Source organism: Delphinapterus leucas, chromosome 8 (assembly GCF_059928025.1).
Source record: "Delphinapterus leucas isolate spDelLeu-1000000601 "Yukka" chromosome 8, BTC_Dleu_Yukka2, whole genome shotgun sequence".
Classification (NCBI taxonomy): domain Eukaryota; kingdom Metazoa; phylum Chordata; class Mammalia; order Artiodactyla; family Monodontidae; genus Delphinapterus; species Delphinapterus leucas.
This window is the reverse complement of record NC_143136.1, coordinates 32,316,305-32,329,944: the sequence shown is the minus strand read 5'-3', so window position 1 is coordinate 32,329,944 and position 13,640 is coordinate 32,316,305. Positions and strand designations below refer to the sequence as shown.

Genomic DNA, 13,640 nt, shown 5'->3' with positions numbered 1-13,640 from the left:
AACTACTGGAGTGTAGATGCTTGAGCTTCTCTGGCCCCCCTCCCTCTCCAGCTTGCTATGGGTGCTGGGAGAAGGAGGCCAAACTGAGCAACCGTCCAGGATTTCTCTTCAGCCTTACTCAGTTTCCTTGCCCATGCTTCCCCTTCCCGCTCTTTAAAAATCCCTGCAAAGGAGTCCTATTCTCATCTTTTTTCTTACATCAGCTCTCAAAGGAAGATCAGGAAGAATTTGAATGCCCATTAGAACAGAATTCAAGTAATTAATAACAGAAACACACTTCTTGGAGTCCTCAATAGGCAGAAACACAGATACCTAAGCTGAAAAGGAACGCAGAAGTTGGCATTTCTTGCTGGGGTTGGCTCTTCCAATCAGAACCGGCCCAGTGATTCTTGCTCAGTAAGCACAGAAAAAGGCCAAGGAAGATACAACAAAACAGAAAATGAGTTGGATTTTCCTATCAAGACAGGCTGAACTTTTTGAGTCTTTACGTGTTTACTTTTCAGTGCTTTTAGAGAGTATTTGTTATAATGAATAATAAATGAAGCTAAAGTTGTTGTTGAGACAGATTTTGAATGAGGACTTAATGAGATGCTAGGCAGAGCTAGCTGCTGCTAAGAATGGTACAGTCTGATCACCATCTTTCACTTATTATTTAATGAGATGCTATTGTTTGCACAGTATCATGCAAAGAAGCATAACCCCTTGTCCTTGCTCAAAAGGGACTTGGAAACTAGGGGTGTAGAGGAAATACACACAAATCAAAAGTTAAACAAATGGAAGCCTATGAAACAAGAGGTGTTCAAAATGTAGAACAGAGAGTAATCATTTTGAGACCTGAGAAGGGAGAGACATTGTAGGCCGTGGAGTCGGTGAACAAAGTCGGTGAACAAAGTACAGAGAGAGATGAGTACTCACAGTGTGGCCCTAAGTGATCTGGCTAATGGGGAGGGTTTTGGTTCGAGGAAATGAGATTGGAAATGCTAGTGGAAGCCTATGAATTGAGGATTAAAAGTGAGTTTCAACTGTTAAGCCACTGCTTCGCAAACTTGACTGCAAATTAGAATCTCTGAGAAACTTTAAAAATATTGACGTCTGGGTCCTACACCCAAAGATTCTGATTTAATTGGCCTGGCAATCAAGGGTTTTTAAAGTTTCCAGATGACTTTAATATGCTGTCAGCTTGAGAACTCTGTTAGGCTATAGTGGTTTTCAACCCTGACTGAATATTAGAATCAACCAGGGGAATTGTTAAACCAATGCCAAACGCGACATATAAAATAGGAGAAAATATTTGCAAATCACATATCTTGATAAGAAACTTGTATCACAAATATGTAAAGAACTCTGATAACTCAACACTAACAAGACAACCCAGGTAAGTGGGCAAATGATCTAAATAGACATTTCTCTAAAAAGGATATACAAATAGCTAATAAGTACATGAAAAAAATGCTCAAATCATTAGGGAAATGCAAATCAAACCACAATGAGATACCACTTCATAACTCTAGGATGGCTATAATAAAAAAGATGGACAACAACAAGTGTTGGCAAGGATGTGGAGAAATTGGAACCCTTATACACTGCTGGTGGGGCTGTAAAATGGTACAGTTGTTTTAGGAAGCAGTTTGACAGTTCCTTAACAAGTTAAATACAAGGTTACCATAATGACCCAGCAATGCCACTCCAGGTGTACACCCAAGAGAATTGAGAACATTCATCCACACAAAAACTTGTACATGAATATTCATAGCAGCATTATTCACAATAGCCAACAAGTGAAAGCAACTAATGAATGAAGAAACAAAATGTGGTATATCCATACAATGGGATATTATTTGGCCATGAAAAGGAATGAAGTTCTGATACGTTTACAACATAGATGAACCTTGACAACATTCTGCTAAGTGAAAGAAGCTAGATACAAAAGGCAACAAAAAACTAAAAATAGAACTACCATACGACCCAGCAATCCCACTACTGGGCATATACCCTGAGAAAACCATAATTCTAAAAAAGTCATGTACCACAGTGTTCATTGCAGCTCTATTTACAATAGCCAGGACATGGAAGCAACCTAAGTGTCCACCGACAGATGAATGGATAAAGAAGATGTGGCACATGTGTACAATGGAATATTACTCAGCCGTAAAAAGAAATGAAATTGAGTTATTTGTAGTGAGGTGGGTGGACCTAGAGTCTGTCATACAGAGTGAAGTAAGTTAGAAAGAGAAATACAAATACCGTATGCTAACGCATATATATGGAATCTAAAAAAAAAAAAAAAGGTCATGAAGAACCTAGGGGCAGGATGGGAATAAAGACACAGACCTACTAGAGAAAGGACTTGAGGACACGGGGAGGCGTAAGGGTAAGCTGGGACAAAGTGAGAGAGTGGCATGTACATATATACGCTACCAAATGTAAAACCAATAGCTAGTGGGAAGCAGCCGCATAGCACAGGGAGATCAGCTTGGTGCTTTGTGACCACCTAGAAGGTTGGGATAGGAAGGGTGGGAGGGAGGGAGATGCAAGAGGGAGGGGATATGGGGATATATATATATGTATAGCTGATTCACTTTGTTATAAAGCAGAAACTAGCACACCATTGTAAAGCAATTATACTCCAATGAAGATGTTAAAAAAAAAAAAGGCAACATATTGATGATCCCATTTATATGAAATGTCCAGAATAGGCAAATCCATAGAGGTAGAAAATAGATTCTTGATTGCCAGGGGCTGGAAAAAAGAAGGAATGGGGAGGGGGCTGCTAATGGGTATGGGATTTCTTTTGGCGGGTAATGAAATATTCTGGAATCAGAGAGTGGCGATCCATTCACAGCTTTGTGAATGTAATAAAAAGCCACTGAACTTTTTTTTTGTGGCCTCTCCCGTTGCGGAGCGCAGGCTCAGCGGCCATGGCGCACGGGCCCAGCCGCTCCGCGGCATGTGGGATCTTCCCAGACCCGGGCACAAACCTGCGTCCCCTGCATCGGCAGGTGGACTCTCAACCACTGCGCCACCAGGGAAGCCCAAGCCACTGAACTTTTAAAGGTTACTTTAAAAGGGTGAACTTTAAAAAAAGGGTGACCTTTATGGTACATGAATTATATCTTAATAAGTTGTTATAAAAAAAATGAAAAGAATGGATCCCTCTCTCCACCAGCACAGACCAGTTAAATCAGAATTTTTGGGAACGGGACCCAGGCACAGGTTCTTGATGTACAGCTGGCATTGAGAACTATGTAAAAGATGAAAAGCTATTAGTGATTTAGTTCTATGCAGCTCCGTTTTCTCCAAAGCAAAAACAAAATACTTGAGTACATGGCTTCAAATCCAGGTTAAATTGTAAATTTCGTTTTAATAGATGATTTGACCCTTTAGTATGGGTATGGGGGGTATTGCTTCAAATAACCCTTAAAAAAAAATGTGAACAGGCAGACAATTGTTAGTATACCTAAAAACAATAGCAAAAATGTTTTTTGTTTGTATTGAATTTTTAATCAAAGACACAAAGTGATTTATTGTTTTAAAGAAATTTTGGAGAGTGTTGGTTGCAAAGTCGATTCTCAGTGCTTAAGTGGCCCATTGCTCAGGTGGTTGTAGTTTACTTGGGTTTCAGTCCTTGCTTTGCTCACCATCTGCTCAGTGATATTAGACAGATCATCCAATGTTTCTAGGCCTCACACAGTCACTACAAGAAAAGGGAATATATTGTCATGTGCTAGGGAATGGGGTATAGTGGGGAAAAAACAGGATAGAATAGATATGTTCTCTTCCATCATGCAGATTTCAGGTTCTTTGCTTTAAAAGTGAAGAGATTGAACTAGGTGGTCTCCAGATTCTTTGATCCTTTACTAGGATAGCATAAAGGTAGAAGATGGGCTAGAGAAAGAACTCTTGTGGGCCTCTTGGGCCTCTTCCATCTTCTGTGATTTAAAGAAACAAAAATGCAAACTTCCTGACAAGGCTGTTTTCAGAATTTGCTATGGAGGATAAATTAAATTCTTTGGATTACATTTTTCTTACCTCTTTATCCTACTCTTGGAACAGCCAATAAAAGAAGTCAAAATGTTTCAAAACATTTAAATTCCTTCACAAAAGGCTGAATCACAACTTAAAATACAAATCTATTTGTTTATGTCAGGTGTTAAAAGCCATTTCCAAGTAAAACACTCAATTAGAAAATTAATTGAGCATGATTAACATGTTAGGAACCTCAGCACAGACTCAAAAATTCCAAATGCATAGCTGTGATGTTCAATGCCAACAGAAGGCCACGTTCTGCCTTCCAAGTGAAAACATGCTCCACTGTTCCATTCAAAGGAGGATGAAAATAATATCAAAATGTAAACTCTCAGGATAACTGTCTTCCAAAGAGCTCCTGCGTCTTCATCTGCCAAGAGAAATCCTTTGCTGGAGATCTGTTTATTTTGTTAACTAATATAACTTGACTTCAGAAAAAAAGTCCTTATATTCTTGTTCTAAGCAAATGATTTTTTCCCCATCCAGAAAACAAGATTTTGGTGAATCAGTCGCCCATGCTTGTGGTAAACAACAATGAGGTCAACCTCAGCTGCAAGTATACCTACAACCTCTTCTCGAAGGAGTTCCGGGCATCCCTTTATAAGGGAGTAGATAGTGCTGTGGAGGTCTGTGCTGTGAATGGAAATCACTCCAAGTCACTTCAGTCTACAAATAAGGAATTCAACTGCACTGTGAACTTGGGCAACGAAACAGTGACATTCTACCTCCAGGATTTGTACGTTAACCAAACGGATATTTATTTCTGCAAAATCGAGGTTCTGTATCCTCCTCCTTACATAGACAATGAGAAGAGTAATGGGACCATTATCCATGTGAAAGGTAACGCACGGCTCGACCAGTGTCCACTCTCAAGTAGTGGTTTTCAACTGCAGTATTGAAAACTAGGTCATGATCAGTGGTGGGGTTGGCTAACTCCCAAAGAGGACAGACCAACGAGGAAGTCTACACCTCTTAAGCCAGTGATATTTTGATTCCTCTCACATTCTCCTCTAGGAAGAAGGAAGGAAATGTACCCAAGTGACATTCCCATATCATTTAATCTAATCTATTCTATTTTTCAGAGAAACATCTTTGTCCAGCTCCCCGGTCTCCTGAGTCCTCTAAGCCATTTTGGGCACTTGTGGTGGTAAACGGAGTCCTAGCTTTCTATAGCTTGCTAGCAACAGTGGCTCTTTCTAACTGCTGGGTAAGAGAAACAGCATTGTTTTCATGTAACTTTTCTACTGCATATGCAATTGGACATATTCAAGAATTTTGCCTATGTGGCTTATTTTCTGTTGAACATGTGATTATTTTCTTTTTCCCTGCTAGGTTTCAGTAGGTTCTCTTTTAGCCTATCCAACTTTATCTGAGATAAAAATCTGATTAGGTGGCCAAGCAGAGTAAGAAGCTAAACAGGTAAATAAGTGTGGGAGATAAATTAGGGTAGAAAATTACCTTTCTTCTCCCCACTTTGCAATGTCATTATGACATATAAAATAGCTCTAATATATACATATGTATAAAAATCTAAGCGACTTGGGAATCTAAGAAACTGAAGCCAATGAATAACTTTGGTTCGGGGTCAAAAATCATGAGAAATTTGTCTACTGAAATTATGCATTCAAACCTAGCAAGGAAACTAGGTCTGTTTATCTGAGTCATATTTTTATCTCCTCTGAAGCAGTTGAATTTTGTGAGGCCAAGTATGGTGCTGTCATTATGAAACTATAACGGGAGTTAGACTTTTCTGAGCTCTTACCACTGAATTGGAGTTTACGAACTTTTGCAAATGTTCATGCAATAAACTTGGTGTGTTTTTCTCTACCTTCTTCAACGTTGAAGTTTTGGCCTAGATTTGAATGCATATTGATCACCATATCTACTGCGAGGCAGGGACCTCCTTATTTTCTCTCCTTTCTCTTACTCAAGAACTTCCAGTTCTTATGTACACAGTGTGGCACTGATTCCATATTGTCTTTGAATTTTTTTCTAGAAGTTAGATTCATGTATGAATCATTTCCTCAACAGGATATGTATGCTTCTCAAGGATAGAGGACTATTTCTCTTGACATTCACCATCCATCTGGTATTAGGTACATTTAGCTTAGTGCTTAAAGAATGCTTATGAACGGATGAATTGATAGCCCCCATAGAGGCCAAACTAAGGACTTAAATGAGCATGCCTGAAGTATCATACTTATCTTTAAGGCATATTCCATACATCTAACTAATTCATACATGGATCAGTGATTTCTGGAAGCCATGCCATGTTGAAGCCATCCTATTTACTATAGCCTTGGTGCTGGGCAGGGTCGGGGTGGAGGAGGAAGGAAGCCCTGGGTTCACAGTCATGCCAAGGATAGATTCAGCCTGGGATCCTTTTAAACTCTTGTCAGCCTATTGCCAAAGTTTGCCTCTCCCTTGTTCCCCAAATGCTACTCCCATTTTGGGAGACTAGGGGGCAGATGGATGCTTGTCAGGCTTCCTGTTGCCTAATCTGTACCTCCAACAAAATCTGTAACCACCAAAGTGGCTGCTTGTTCCTGAAAATCCTTTATATCAGATCATGAGAATTTGCCTATCTTGCCTTCTTCAAGTTGCCCAACCCTGATGGGGGCTTTTTATGTAGTGAAATATTGCCTAAGTTCTTCCTCTGATGTCAGTTGAGTCTGGATCTTGGTGTCTTCATCCTAGTTACCTTTCATCTTTGAGCCTCTGTGGAGTTTGCCAATAACATTAGAATTTAGGCTCCGGACGCGCAGGCTCAGCGGCCATGGCTCACGGGCCCAGTTGCTCCACGGCATGTGGGATCTTCCCGGACCGGGGCACGAACCTGCGTCCCCTGCATCGGCAGGCGGACTCTCAACTACTAGGCCACCAGGGAAGCCCTCAGTTCTTGTTTTTATCTTGATCCCCTTGGAATATCAACTTCTTAATCTAAAAGCCAGGTGCAGTGCCTTTTGGGGTACATTTCCAGGACAGGTGCTCCCCTGTAGTATGCTGACCTAAGTCAATGTACTTTACCAGCTTTGTAAGAAGTAGTTTTGGAAAACTGTTTTAACTTTCAGTGGCCAGAAGGGTAATGCTCACCATTTAAAACTTATTGTCAATATACACTAGAATATCAGTTACTATAAGCAGGGACTAATTTGCTAAGTGACTCGAATTACCCAAAGGGACAAGAGTAGCTTCTATTTTTAATGAGTTAAAAAAGTTTACTTTTAAATTGGAAACATCATAAATGCAATATGTTTTCCTTTGGCAGCACTACTAATTCCTAGTGAGGTTCATCTTCCTTTGTCTTGAGAAAACTTATTTTGGTCTTATTCTGTCTCATGAGCTCCCTGAAAATTGGGAAGTCCCAGTGCTTGGCATACCTTATCTTCTTCTGTGGCCTCTTGTGGTTAATTAGGTTACCCAAGAAGAAGTACCCTTTATCTGCATCTCAAACATAGGTCTTTGTACTCTCTGACCAAATGGGTGTGAAATAAATGTATACGTATATTTCATAGAATAACAGAGCATTTTTACCCAGGGCTCATCTTTTCTGGATACTGTTTAAACAACTTGCTGAGATAGGCAGCCAGGTCATCAGGGATCCATCCCTAGAGTTTAGCCATTTCCAGGGTACTTTTCTGGGATCCTGTTTTTGGCTGGTCTGCGTTGTGCCTCGGTGTAAGATGCTGTTTTCTGGAACTTCCTGAGGGTCTGTGATGTACTGCCGTAGGCAGTTCTAGGCTGAGTGAGTTTCTGGGAACAGCTGCAGATTCTATCTCAGTTCTTGACCTGTAGCTGACATTTGAATAAAGAGAGAGCTCGCCTCTGCCAGGCAGCCACAGACCAGCACCTGTCACTCTCACTCAATCCTCAGTTCACTCCGTTGAGATGGTAAACCCATCCTCCTTCTTAGTCTAAAGGGGCCTTTAAAAAACACAGTTTTCTCCACTGTAAATCACACTGTGGGCAATATAGATAGTGTGTGTACAGGTAGTATCTGCCTTTAAATCCAGTGGGTTCTTGAAGGCCATGTCCTTTAAATGAATTGCCCTGTGTGTGCCTGTGTCTTTCTGCTGCTTCTGAGAAACAAGTTGGTAAGGATGGGAGTAGAAGGAAGAGAAAGGGAGGAGTGGTCCTGAAATCACACATCTTTAGCAGACAGTGAATGTTGAAGGGCTAAATGACTTAGTCACAGAGACATGTAAGGTGAGTACTCTGCACACGTACATGCATATGCTAGATGAACATGGACACTGTGGGTTCTGTATACTGTTCCCAGCATGTCTCATTTCCATCCCACTGTTGTGTTTACAGTTAGGGTGAAAGTGACTAAATCTGCCATCTGATAACAGCACGAGGGTAAGCATGGGAGCGGATTGCAACAGATCTTTCATAAGTTTGGTGCAACCCAGAGAACCTCAGAGCCAAGACATCTTCATTATGGGGGCCCCTCTAACTAGCTATAGTTTAATTTGAGTGTCCAGAAGCAAAGTCTGTCTCTTAGGAGTCTGGCAAGGGAAGTCGTCAGAGTTAGAGTAGGTACTCTAATGCCTCCCAGGATATCAGCAGCAGCCTTCCACATTTATTTGGGGGGCAGACAGTTCCTTGCCTTACTCCTGCCCTGCCATAACCCTGTGCCCAAGAGGACTCTAGTCCTTTATTTATAGAAAGGATGTAGAACCAAGATGTTTGAAGGGCAACTTCCCTCACCCCCTTGGTTTCCATAGCTACCTATCCCTGAATGCATCCCCCAATTATGTCTGTTTAATGATGTCCTCTTCTTACTTTCAGCTAGATAACCTCATCCATCATCTCAAATCCCAAATGACCGAAGCTGAATTGATAGTCTCTTTCAAATCCACTTTTCCTATCATCTTGCCTTATACTTATGGATGGACCATCAACCTCCTGCTCACCCAGGCTCAAATCATCAGTCATCTTTGAGTATGAGCAAGAAGGAGGACTCAGGCAGTCTAAGAATATTCATTCTCACTTGGTGATATATCTTGTATCCATTGCTTCATTTTCATTCCTTTCTTTTTCATGATCAGACTCTTCAGATCAGGATTTCCGGTCTTGGCACTACTGACATTTGAGCTGGATAATACTTTGTTGTCAGGGGCTGCCCTGTGCATTGTAGGATGCTTAGCAGCATCTCTGGCCTCTGCCCACTAGATGCCAGTAGCATTCATCCCAGTGTGACAACCCGAAATGTCTTAAGATGTTGTAAAATGTCCTCTGGGACAGAGGATAAGGGAGTTGGAGGTGTCAAGGATGAGGCTTAGGAGGTCTGGTATGGGCAACTGTGTATATGGTAGTGTCACTCACTGGGACGAGAAACACTGGAAAAGACCAGGTTTTAGGGGAAGATCTTGAGTTTCTTTTTGGACATGTTGAGTATCAAGTACCTTTGAGGTCTAGTCCAGAGATATACATTTGGGTGAATAGGTGGCAATTGAAACTGTGAATGTGGACGAGGTTGCCTAGGGAGAGAGGATGGCATGAGTAGAGGAGAAGGCTTAGGACCAAACCATGAGGAACTCTAACGCTGAATGGCTAGTTAGAGAAGAAAGAGCTTGCAGAGGAGGCAAGGAGGGAGTGGCCCCAGAGCGGCAGGATGAGAACTGGGGTGGTAGCACCTCACGGAAGGCAAAGCAGAAGCATGTCAGAAGGGAACGGATAATCTAGAATGCTGCTGAGAGCTCAAAAGATGAGGCCTGAAGACATGTTAGTTTTATTTAGGTCCATTTTTTACCAACCTTTAACACTTACTCCTGCCCCTTTGATAAGGAAGGTGGGAAGGGCTCAGGTAGGAGTGCATGGAAATAAGGCCAGTCTTTGGCTTATTTATTCTGGTGCTCATGACATTCATGTCCAACGTATCAATATTTACTTACGCATCAGGCCAGGCCTGTGTGCCAAGAAATAGACTTTTTTTTTTCATTCTGGAGAATTCTGAATCCAGAAATCTGGATGGCTTTCTACTTTTAGAATTTTTATGGAACTTTTATCAAACATGTAAATTTTACCATCACACTGATTGAGAAAATATGTTCCTAACCTTCAGTCAAAACTTTGCTAAGATTCGTGGTGAGTATAACTCTAATTCTAGGGTTAGTATCACCCCTCATTCCTGGTAGAAATTCATCCAGAGGGAGCTGTGTCTCAGGGATGGAGATGAATGACGCTATTGTCTTTATTTATGGAAATATACATACATATAAAGGAATAGGACTGTAACTAGTTGTCTAGAACTGTAACATCCAATTAATTTGGACTCCACTGCTATGAAAGTGTGACTATTCCAGACTCTGGAGGGCTGAAGGTCCTCTTTGGTTAATCATGAAAAAAAATGGCTTCTTGAGCAAATGACTAATACAAGAAGATTGCATTGGGGATGCTCAACCTTTTCAAAGGAGGAAGGGCCTTCAAGAATATTCACATATCAGAGTTGGATATGTTAATTAGATATGCTTTTGGAATTCAGTTCAAATGGCTGCATTGAGAGTAACAGGAGTGCATTTCTCTAAAATACTTTCTTTGATTCAGATTTTTCAGGTTAATTTGGAAGAGTCCAAAGTAGTTGGGTTTGATTGGTCATTATGCAAGTCCAGGGTGCTCAATGAATTCTGGTTTGTTCAGCTTCCTTTGACTGTGTTCTGAAGAGTTGCCCCCAAATCTTAGCACTCCTCCCAGATATCTCCCTCTGTGTCCCTGGCCCCCTTCACAGTGACATTTCTCTTTTCTGCAGATGAAGAGTAAAAGAAACAGGATGCTTCAGAGCGACTACATGAACATGACACCTCGCAGGCCGGGGCCCACCCGAAAGCACTACCAGCCCTATGCGCCAGCACGGGACTTTGCAGCCTACCGTTCCTGACACGGACGCCTATCCAGATGCAAGCCGGCTGGCCCCTCTTCACCTGCTCAACACCATTGCTCTGGATAGGAAAGGACTGCCTCGTCTTCAGCCAGCCACCTTGGCCTCCTGTTAGGCCACCAATGCTAATTTTTCTTGAACAAATAGGCCGAATAACATCATTTTGAGACTCTGAAATGAAGTTAAAGAATATTACTGTGGCAGACTCGTGTAGTGCCATGGCCCAAATTCAAACTCACCATGTATTTATTGACTTGATTGAGAGGTTAGGGTAGAAAACTGAAAGTGAGCGGATTCTGTTAGCCCTGACATCTGCTTCCAGTTCCACTCCTTTCTAACTCACCTGCATATTGCGGTCAAGTGAAGTGTGATATCGAAAGACTTTTTAGATGGAGAAGAAAAGGTTAGGAAATCATTCTCTTTGATTAAATGGGGGTTTTGGGTGGAGATAAGTTGGAATGGGGGAGGGGGACATAAACATTTAAAAAACCCTTAAAACACTGTCTCTCACTCATGAAATGAGTCACTTAGTTCCTATTTAGTGCTGTTTTATTTTAGTTTGTAAAGATGTAGACATTCTTTTTGATGAATTCTGGTCCTATTAGTCATTTTGACCAATGGAATCCCTTCAGAGCAATGGGAGGTAAACCAACTTGCTTTCCTTACTCCCTGTGATGGGAATTCAAGGTAGTCTTCACAATATGATTTCAAAAGAATAAAGTAGTCCTCCCACACCAAGGAAGAATATGTCAGGAAATAAGGTCACTTGATGTCAAAATTATTTGAATACTATGAAGGGTTATTTGTTTAGCAGCTCATTTCAGTCGAATCATACAGGGGCCTTTTCTGTTCCATGTATTTTAGGTTTGCTCAGTTGGTTTCTTTATTGTCTGCATGGAGATCTACAGCGGGATGCTGAGAGTGCATCTCCTGGAGAAGTGACGATACTGTGAAAAAGGGATGTTAGCCTCCATTAGAGTATGAGGGATGGGTCTCGAGAAACTTCTGAAGGGAACAACACAATTCTTGCCACATGCCGCAGGGGTGGCTGGCATCTGGTAGGAGTTTTCTAGAAGACAGAAGGCAGAAGGAGAAATGGTGAGAGCTTCTTTCTGGGACTTTCTGTGCTTTAGGGCTCAGAGCTCCAGAGCTCTGTGGTTCAGTTGCCTGTTTACCCTGGAGGTCCATCGACATGGAAAAGTGTTTGATGCTTTTGAGATAGCATCAAAGTTCTCAAGATACCAGGCAAGGCCAAACCCTGGAAACACCATGAATATTTTTCTGGCTCCAGTTTGGGTCAACTGGAGTATGTCTGGGGACCTTGAAGAATGGTTTTACTGCTGCCCTTATAATTTGTTCAGTGCTTCGATTCATTCAGACGTTGGAGAAGTCTAGGTTTTAGAGGCAGATAGGCCTGGCTCAAGTACTATTGCTAGTTGGCCTCAGGCGAGTCACTGCCTTTCTAAGACTCTGATTCTTCAACTATAAAATGAAGATAGTGATCACAAATGTCTGTTCCTATACTATCATTTCCATGAGGGCACGTCTCAAGTTTGTCTTTTTTTTTTCTGCTTGGCCCTGGCACATAGTACCATGCCTGACATATGTTAGCTATTATTATTATTGTCATATAGATAAACTATGTATAAAAATTAAACTGGGCAATGACCTGAGAAGGAAGAGACTATTATAACACAAATTTAAATTCACTACCCAGGGATGAGGTGCTACAAAATTTGAAAGCCTCTAAACTCCCTCCCATTTCCTGTTTCAAAATATTTTAGCTCGCAATAAGATGTACAGCATTCTGCCTCTCACTTTTATGTATATAAAGAGGTCTTCTCTAATTTTTTTTTTTTTTGGTAACATGGGGAGGGGTAGAAATCTTATAATTCCATTCAGAGAATATTGTACTTTGGTTGATTTTTAAATGGGCTTCCATTCCATGAATTAAATTATTTCAAAGAAGGTCAAACTTAGCAGTCCTTGGGTGATGAAAACTGTTGAATTTATACTGACACATGTGCCAAATCGCCAGCCTCTTGGCATACAGAGTTCCTTAATCCAAGTTATCAGATTGAATTTGAAAAGGACAGAGCTGGAGAATTTTTAGAAAGGGCAATGACAAAAAATAAATTAAAAAATGGAAAGATTTGCTCTTTGGTAATAAATGGTTTTATTTTCTGATGGGAAAAATAGGTTTACTGAAGATGAATCATACTTTAGATTTTTCTTACTCACTCTGAACAGAACCAAAGTAGAAATGTTAACAGGGAAGTCCGTTTTCACTATTACTGTGAACCAAGAAATGGTTTAAGAACAGTGGTTGGAGCAATGCTGTTACAGTTTCAGATATGGCAATTATGAAGAAAACAATTTGCTGCTATTATTGTAAGAGTCTTATAATTAATAGTGGTTCTATAATTTTTGATTGTGAGCTCACATATTTGGGGATGAGCATACCAATTTAAAGAGACCAAGTGGGCTTCCCTGGTGGTGCAGTGGTTGAGAGTCCGCCTGCCGATGCAGGGGACACGGGTTCGTGCCCCGGTCCGGGAGGATCCCACATGCCGCTGAGCGGCTGGGCCCATGAGCCATGGCTGCTGGGCCTGCGCGTCTGGAGCCTGTGCTCCGCGACGGGAGAGGCCACAATGGTGAGAGGCCCGCATACTGCAAACGAACAAACAAACAAACAAGAATAAATAAATAAAGAGACCAAGTATACATTATGTTC

The 13,640-nt window shown here is 41.3% G+C and overlaps 1 protein-coding gene across 4 annotated transcripts in view; it reads left to right on the top strand.

The window, feature by feature from the left end:
* The window catches only part of CD28 (CD28 molecule), a 55,204-nt gene that overhangs the window by 16,029 nt on the left and 25,535 nt on the right, over positions 1-13,640 (top strand). For 2 of the 4 annotated variants that reach the window (XM_022567478.3, XM_089916489.1), the window contains exons 2-4: positions 4,513-4,866; positions 5,109-5,233; positions 10,778-13,093. In XM_022567478.3, the coding sequence (XP_022423186.1) occupies positions 4,513-4,866; positions 5,109-5,233; positions 10,778-10,906 (608 nt within the window). In that variant the 3' untranslated portion in view covers positions 10,907-13,093. Of the gene's footprint in view, positions 1-4,512; positions 4,867-5,108; positions 5,234-10,777; positions 13,094-13,640 lie in introns of those variants that run through there. The other 2 variants (XR_016394034.1, XM_089916488.1) reach the window with 2 other exon arrangements.